The 9,265-nt window shown below is 34.1% G+C and overlaps 1 protein-coding gene across 1 annotated transcript in view; it reads left to right on the top strand.

Annotated features, from left to right (window-relative positions):
• The first annotated feature begins 1,591 nt into the window (after positions 1-1,591).
• LOC104081093 (ubiquitin carboxyl-terminal hydrolase 15) overlaps positions 1,592-9,265 on the top strand; it is a 26,788-nt gene continuing 19,114 nt past the window's right edge. The window contains exons 1-2 of the mRNA XM_009583701.1: positions 1,592-1,671; positions 8,361-8,505. Of these exons, the coding sequence (XP_009581996.1) occupies positions 1,658-1,671; positions 8,361-8,505 (159 nt within the window). The 5' untranslated portion in view covers positions 1,592-1,657. The remainder of the gene's footprint in view (positions 1,672-8,360; positions 8,506-9,265) is intronic.

The following is a 9,265-nucleotide window of genomic DNA, read 5'->3' on the forward strand; positions in this document are numbered from 1 at the left end:
TAGCAATGTAAGCAACCATAAGCAAACAAAAAGGCTGCACACCTCAGGGTAGTAGAAATCTCTTACTGTTCTACGGGTTATCACTTCGAATTTCATAGCAAATGCTATCAAAGAGTAAAACTACTGATTGTCATCTTCTCTAAGAAACAAATTAACTTATTTTTAGTTCTCAGTGGAAACCAGACCTTTATTTATGTAGCTTATTCTGATCTCTTTTAATTTTTTAGACAACAATTATACATTGAGTTTTTAAATTTAAAACTGTATTGCATTTGAATTTCATTTAAATTATATAAAACCTTCAAATTTGTTTTGAAAAGTTCAATTTCAGTTCAAAATGACTCAGTTCAAATAGCTTCTAAAATAATTACATGTATGAATGTGCATAATTTAACTTTTGTCTTGAATTTAAGTAGGGTTAAACTGACTTCAATTTTATATCTGTCTTGTGGACATTGTGTTTTTTACTTCTTTGACGATAGTGTTCAAAGAAGAGAATTTAGATTGATAAAGGAAATTTACAGGAAAGCTTTGTGAATGTTGGTCAGAATACTTTAAAAATTAAATAACATTTTCTTCACATGGTGATACATCTTTTCTTTTGGAAAAGGTTTAGTAATAAAAAGTTGAAAATAAATGTAAAAATATACTCAGGAAAATTCCCTGTGTAAAAATGTTTATCTTCCTGCAGAGTTTAGTTCTTGAAAGGTCCTTGAAAAAATCCTGAGCATGCAGAATTTCTTCTCTTAATATTGTGATATGTATTTCAAAGCTTTCCAATGACAGCTGGAGCTTTTTGCAAACCAGTTGGAGTTGCGAAGGGCCCACAAAAATATGAAGGTGCCTAAATTCCTTTGAGTATTCAGAGCCTTTTCCACGGTTATCTGTAAGATTTGATCAGAAAAAGAAAAATACACTGCAAGATAGTTGTATATTGTATTTAATTGTTATGTTCAGAGGGTCTTTGTGATTAAAATGATCAGTATTCTTATATATAAAAATAGTCTTAAACAACGGGGATGAGTGATACTGCCACTGCTTTTGGCAAAAAATGTTTTTAAAGGTTATTTAGTATTGTGCATAATATCCTGGAAATTTTTTAACAATATTAATAAGACAATTTTAATTAAATGGTTTCATGCTGCTATTAAACTAAACTTGAAGTATGTATCTTAATCAGTTTTGTATCTCATCTCAACATCCATTTATGGTTAAATGAAAAATTCATAAAATTTCCATGTTAGAAACTTTTCATTCTAGGTTTTAGAACATCAAAATATCTATAGTCATACTATAAACTGAAAACAATTTTTTTAGCACAGTGGCCTGTGGGTTTTTTTTGTTTGTTTTTAATAGCTCTGTTTCTTCAACATGATATGAAAGTTTAAAGTACTGTGAAGCATTTCAGGTTTTAAAAAATGGATTCTCAGGGCTGCATGTCCTGGGTATTTTTAGTGCTTTGCCCACTTTTTAAAAAATATTTCTTTTCCATGCTTGTTTATATGCATTGTTCATTTGTTAGCATTCTTTCATAGTTTTTAATATCTATGCATTTTTATCTAATTTATCATTTCCATATTTTTAAAGGTCCCCAGGTGCATCCAATTTTTCAACTTTACCAAAGATCTCTCCATCTCTATCAAATAATTATAACAACATGAACAACAGAAAGTAAGCAATATACCTTAAAACATTATTTAATTTAATCACCCAGTGTGACATAAACAAATTTCGATGTTTTACAACTCCTAGCTTAAGGATTTTGATTTGTTTTGCAATATTTGGATTGTGAATTGTTGCTGGTCACTGTTTCATAGTGTAGGTATTGTAAAGCATGATATCAGGAAGCGAAACGTGGTTAAAGATGTTTGGTAACTCTTAGTCCTCGGTAGAATAGACACTAAAAAGAATGTTGAGCATTGTAAGAAAATATATAAAGACTTCATTTAAAGACTTCATTTAGAGTTTATCATGCTAAAAATACATTGTTGTTATTATTATCCTGCCTGAATTTAGATGGACAACAAAAAAAGTATGAACTACTTACATTTATGGTGGTCAGGTTTTCCCTTATTTATTCATGCTAAGGTATTATAGCAGCATATGTGATGTCATACATTGATTTGAGACCACTACAGCTGAATTGTTTTAGCTGTTATGGTTGTCATAGTGATTATAGCCATTGATTAATTATCAGCAACTTAACTTCTCTGTCCTAGTGCTAGAAGATTTGAGAGAGATCAGTCTGATAGGTGTGCTTGAATATTACAATGAGCAGAGGCTTAGTAAATTTAGGCTTCTCACTTTTAAGGGTTTTCTCCCTTATATTCTAAAACAGAAGTTTAATAAAGAATGTGATAAAACTCTAAAAGAAGAGCTTTCGTATTCCAGTGGCCAACGTTGTCTGTAATCTTTTTTTGTTGTACACAACTGTAAAAAAGTTGGTGAATATAGAAAAACATGGAATTATTTCACTTTAACAGATAATGGAGCATCTTTCAAATGCTTGAAACCAGAGAGCACTCATCTTTAATGCAAGCTGGGGGAAATTGAAGAGGCTTATTCTTACAATTCATTCAAATTTAAAATATTTTTCCAAACATGCATTTTGTGATCAAACATGAAGATGTTAAATATTAAAAAGGTGACATAAATATTAAATATCTTATACAATATCTTCCAGTTAAATACTGCATTTATCAGAAGTGATTTTTCCTAAGGGGTGAAGTGTCACTTGTGCCTCTACCAATTGTGAGTAGCCCCAACTCTCACTGTTAAACAGTTGAAATCCATGTATTTAACTGCAGTCTATTGTACTCTGTGTGTGAATGTGTAGTAAATAAAAAGTATATTGTATCTATGATTGTGTGAAAAATTACTTGATCAAAGCTGAGCCTCCAGCTGAGAACTAATCTCTCCTTCCCCCATTGCTCATGCAAAAGACAGTTGTAATGCCAAAACCAAAGCTTAAGAGTTATTTTTTCTTAGGGAACCACCATTTTAAATCAAGCCAGTAAGGCTTTCTTCTTTTTTTATTTTTTTCCTTCTTTTTTTTTTTTTTTCTTTTTTTTAATGTTAGCTTCTTCCTAGTGATGCTGTAGTTATTTTTAGGAAGCACTTATGAAACCTGTTGCCAGCTCTTGCAGCTTTTAAAGATAGTTTCTTCACTTGCTTTAGCTGATTTTATTTTTATTTCATGGTTTATTTTGGAGCCAAAATGGGAGCTTTTATAGAATGAAAGGTAAAAATCTGGGGTTGTTTTTTGTTTGTTTTTTTTAATTTGAGGATTTTCAACAGAAATACGTGTTTAAAAGGAAGTGATATAAAATTCAGCTTTGATAAGGAATTGGTCCTTTGAAATGCCTTATCTATAACTTAAACATTTGTAAATCCGTTAGTAGGTACATGTTCTCTATAGTGTTATGAAACACCAGCCATTTTTTTCTTGTAACTCAAAACACTGTATATCTGGATGTTATGCAAGGCAGATTTTCAGTGCAGAAGTGTATGGTTTTCCTTACATGCAATAATCCAATTATGATGAGTTTAAAATAAATATTTTAAAAATCACAAATTTATAATTCACTACAATATGTAATACAGGAGAATCTTTAGCAGCACTTCTGTCAGAATACATGTCCAAGATGAACTAGTTCAGTAATAGAGAAGTCATATCCATTAATACACTTATGTACTTTAAAGTACATGCTGTTGCATTAAGAATTTCTGGCTTCAAAAGGTAAATGGAAAGATATATCTCTGTATTTAATTGTATTATATCATTCTGGGTTAAGATCAGTTTCTTCCAATGTTCTACTCTTCTCGCAAATATCTCCTTGTCTAAGAAAGCATTTCTTTTCCATTAATTAATGCTATCTTCTTTTCATTACTTATTTAATGAACTACTTAATGTCAGCTTTGCCTGGAATTTATTTTCATGTTTCTGCCTTATTGTCTCTTACATTGCACGCTGTATTTAGTACAATAGCGAAATTATACATTTGTGGCTTTCCAGGATCCATTGGCACCTCCATATGGACATGAGACACTGTGACTCTAAAAGAAATACCAACATTTGTTTTGAAGATAATTTTAACTGACAAAGCTGATTTGTAAGGCAGAAAAAGCAAACAACAGGTTATGTGTAGTAATAGTCATAAATGCTAGTCATTGCAAGCCTGTTTTTGCAATTATTATAGCTCAGCTATAGAGCATAAATTATGTTAAAACTCTGGAAAGCATCATGTTTCTTTATATGGTACACATTTCTGTAATACTTGTCTAATCCAGGAAGTGTTCTGAGTAACAGTAAGCCTCAAATTGGTAAATATTTAATTGTGTGTTGAGCTAGTCATACGTTAGATAATAGAAATAGCTTGTGCAAATTTTACCAGGTCCAAAGCCTTCATTTCTGTAAATGTGAGTTTGCATTTGATGGAATGGAGGATTCCAAATAATTGATCATTGATGTTCTTTTGCCTTTACAGGTGATCTTGTTGAAAGAATAACATAGGAGGATTAGCATAATATGTGTTAGTGGATTCAGAAGAGCAGGGAGAGACACGCATCATTTAGGTCTTACTGGAATTTCTGCTTATTGCTGTTATAAAGCAATATATTTCATGTCACATATGGTATTTTTTAAATTATGTGGGGAGGGGATTAAAAACAGTTGAACAGGGATTTTGCTTGGGGAATTAAGTGAAAAGTTGTTTTGTTTTCTTCGTTTGTAACCATTGTTTCAGGCTCCTAAAATGTCTTGCTTCATCATTCAGTAGTGTCAGCTTGTCGGAAGATGGACAGCTGGCAGCTTTGTTCACATGCTTGGTATATTTCAATATGCTTATTTCAAGTAGTATAAATGTTAATTACATCACCTGTAGAAACAGTTTCTTTGTGTTGCACCTGACACATAGGCAAATATTATGAGGAAGGTGATTTTTTTTTTTTTTACTTTATTTAAATAGATTATAATTTTATCTTTTGCTCTCCAGACGATGATCGTGAACAATAACAAAGGCAGTAGTCTTTGTGTAGTGACATGGGCCTCTCCTGCTGCTTCAGGCATCTTTAAAAATTGATGGACCCAATTATGGGTTTGTTAAAGTGGCTGGTCACAAAAACACATTGGCAGTGCATTAAAGTGGTTGAAATATTACGGAGCTCAGTAAGTGTTCTAAACGTTTAATTTTCTGGGCTCATTCTTGCAACTCAAATTCCTTTTGCAGCACCTGTTGTTGGTATATGGCCCTCCACTAGCAAATTGTGTCCTTTCCAAAGCTAGTGATACTTTTCCAAACTTCTCTGTTCCAAGTCCACACTTCCCAGAACTCCCAACTACACAAGGAGTGCTCTGGGTTCATCATCATCTGAAAGCTGCTTTGAGGTTTAAAGGCAGGATACAGACAGTACATATAATTAATTTCAAATATGGCACATGCAACTCAAAATTTATAGATTTTATAGGTAATAAAATCTCATTCAGAAACCTCCCTTTACCGTTTTCACTACTTCAGGAACTCTGTCTAGCTCTTCAAGGGTCTGAAGATGGTTTCATTTCTTCAAGTCTTGCCTTATTTTTTGAGCAGCAGTTTCTTCTAAGAGCCATCAGTGTTTCCTTTCTGTTATTGCCCTTACTTGGCCACCCCATTCTAATACTACCCCTCTGCTTTTCCATGCGTTGTTCCTTCATTAAAGGCAACTTTCTAAAGGTTTTGCAGGAAAAGCAGATGGAGATTGGGGACACGCTATCACAAGTTACTTTTTCTAGGGCATTTCTGTTTGAATGAAATTTATGTAAACTTGCCTTGCATCTTTACCTGTTTTCCATTGCTAGCCATTTACTACTGACTGTTAATAATAATTTATTTTTTGTCCAGTCTCAAAAGCATGAAAAGCAGAGGCACAATGTAATTTAAATAAAAATAATTCTTCCAGAAAAAATGAAGTTTGCAGACTGATAAAGCTTTAAAGAGACATCTCCTAGTCTCCTGCACATAGTAGACACTGTATTTTGCTGGATATGTTTTGATAAAATATCACAGAACCCTGAAAGAAAAATATATGAATAGACCTGACTCACGGGATGAGTGTGGTAACGATATTCTCTAAACCCCTCAAATGTATTTCTGTGGGCCAGAACAGAAGATGAAAGAGCTCAAAAATGGTTTTCCCTTTTGCGAAGTAAACTCTGACAGTTTGTTCCTTAGAGCAAACCAACACTAGGGATCTACCTGCATTACAATTATCTTGAATTAAAATATTATTATGTTACTCAGCTAATTTGAGGAAATTTTTCACATGAATGCACTATAGCCAAAAGACACCAGTTGCATTTCCTAGCTTTCTAGTGTCCCTCCTATGATGGCAGTTTGTGAAGGGGGGAAAGCTGCAGAGAAGGAAAAAGAAGGGGAGTGAAAATCCCTAGGAAAATTACATTCAACCTGTTTATTACCCCTACATCTCCTAAATTTCCGAAGGAGATTTCTCTTCTGTTAACCATGTGAAAAGTGTAATCTTTGAGTCAGGTGAGGAAAGCAGTAGGAAGCAAGCAGGGCTGAAAGTAGAACCTTATTGTGTACCCTGTACGTGTGCATTTCTATTGCTGTGGTGCACTGTTGAGCTGGGTGGGGGCTTGGTTATATTGTAGAGGTTGCTTTAGCCCCAATGGCAAGCTTGTGCTTTTTCTTCAGGGGGCAACTAAGGCTTGCCAACTTAAGGGAATTGGGGTTGATTGCAGTAGCTGGACTGCAGCTGCAAAGGCAGATGGAAGGTAATTTTCATGGGGGGTCTCATGCATGGGTGAAACAGGGACTAATGATAGGGAAGGGTTGACCACAGAAGCAAGTTTGAAGGGTGTGCGGCCCCTGGAGTTCAGAAAGTATCTTGTGTAAACTAGGGTGAAGCACATAAGTTAGGATTAAGCTGAACAGGCAAAACTAACTTTACAGGGATTTTTCATGGAGAATGACCAGTAAACACAATGCCACTTAGGTAGTTTGGGGGCAAGCCAGAGAGCAGAGAAAATGCATGTGTATGGAAAAGGGCAGGACTGATAGGCAAGTCAACCATTAAAAAGAAATGATCAGATGTAAAAGTTTGAGAACAGCAGCTTTATGGACAGAGGAACTATAAACTACACAGATTTCTGAGACCATCAAAAGAGGGAGAAATTTTCTTCTGTTTGAAATTTTCAGTAACTCTAGTGATTAAAACAAAACAACTGTTATTCATGAAAAGTGAGTAATTGTGCACTGAGGGGACTGTTGAAATTCAGTTGGATGTAAAGAGTTTGATACTGTTCAGGAATAATGGCTGGAGTGTACCATTGGGCACTTGCATCCTTAGACTTTTACAATTATAAATCTCAATTATTTATCAGGATTGATTCTTTGCACTGCATATTTTTCCTTGTCATTCTTAGCAATTGACTTTCAAATTTTTGTTCAAGTTGCTTCTAATGTAAATAATGCTTAGTGACTACAGAAATACTCTTGAACTTTAGCCAAAGCTACTGTCACGCAGATTTCATTATGATCAGTGCCTGAAACAGTTTGAGAAAGAGTTTAACCTTTCTGGTTGGTGTTTTTTTCTAACATCTGTAATATTACAGAGCATCCTCTTACAAGATTCTTTTGCCTTTCTAGTATTCTCGGATATGCTTACTTTACTGTTTTGAGGGTTATTCTATATTTAATATTTGCATGATTTCATCTGGAAACAAATTGCTTTAAATCTTACCATTTTACCTATTTCAGTCTTCTCCAGTTTCTCCAAACAGATGCATCATAGAGATTTATAATGAAGTTGTTACAAGGCATTTTGTGCATTCTTTTACCTCTCAAGGCTTTCCTGCATTTGCATGCTGGATTGTGCTGTCCTAGCAGGGAAGCTATAAATAGACTCTCTGATGCAGTGAGGCAGCTATGCCACAGTGGCCTTGGAAATCTCAGCTTTCACCTGTAACTCTGCATTCCCATTCCCACCGACCTCACTCTTGCAGTAGCAGGATGCAAAAGGGACGTAAATGATTGATTGCTGCTGGTGGTGTCTAAAGTCTGAGTGTATTAAATTTGATGGAGCAATGAAGAATAGAGTAAGCTGTGAAGCTGCTCCTATCAAAAAGGGGTAGGGTTATAATAATTACAGTTATTGCAGTACATTAGATTTTGGTTGTTTGCACAGGTGACTTAAATTGAAATTAATGTTACTACCAAAGTTAAATATGTCTTTAAAATCCTTTCTTGTTCACAGAAGTTACTTTAACATTTTTAATCAATTAAGTTTATAAAGTTCTTGTATGTATTAAAGTACTGTAGAGTACATGTTTACATTGTGAAAGATGTTTTGTTTTTTTACAGTGTGAAAAATTCAAACTATTGTCTCCCATCATATACTGCTTATAAGAATTATGATTATTCAGAGCCAGGAAGACACAATGAGCAGCCAGGCCTGTGTGGCCTGAGTAACTTGGGGAATACATGTTTCATGAATTCAGCAATTCAGGTACGTACTTTAGAATAAAATGAGCTTGTCTTATTACTTGAAAACTAATGTCTTGTTATATTTTGTCATGTTTGGAAACTAATATTAAGAGATCCATTAAGTAGCAGGATAGGATCAAAAGTGAGGAAATAATACATCTATATTGGTAGACTGGAAAAGTTGATTTGCATAGCTGCATTCATTGTTTCCCCTGTTTTTGCACAGTGATCAATGTCAGAAAGATTTGACCAACATTCTACGTGACTGAACCCTGAAGTGGGATTCTTTGCTTTTTGTAATGATTGCCATGCATGCATGTCACGAAAAATATTTTTTCATTTTGAGATGCCCTTGAGTACAGATTGTAGTGCTGAAGTGTCAAAAAGTAGATCACTGGTGGATTACTGGGCCTTTATTTCTAACTAATTATCATCTACTTTCAGTGCGCAGGTTAACATGCAGGGAACCTTTGAACATACTGACCTTTCTCCTTTGAATCGCTGCTGTTTCATGGATGAGATATTTTACAGGAATGTAATAGCTTGTTTCTTTGCTATGATTGCAAGAGAAATGCTAGTATACCTAATATTACTCTTACCAAGACAAAAAAAACTTAGTCCTTTTACTTTTAAGTGGAAGCTGCAGTGGTAGATTAATTAATGATCAGAAAAAACTAGTAGTTTAATTTGGTTTTGTTTAGTTCTGGACTCGTATTTTGTCATCAAAGCAGTCTTACGTTAAAAAACTGTAAAGTGTATTTAGGTTCTTGTTCACATTTTTT

The sequence above is a fragment of the Fulmarus glacialis genome, unplaced genomic scaffold (assembly GCF_000690835.1).
Source record: "Fulmarus glacialis isolate BGI_N327 unplaced genomic scaffold, ASM69083v1 scaffold13998, whole genome shotgun sequence".
Taxonomy (NCBI): Eukaryota; Metazoa; Chordata; class Aves; order Procellariiformes; family Procellariidae; genus Fulmarus; species Fulmarus glacialis.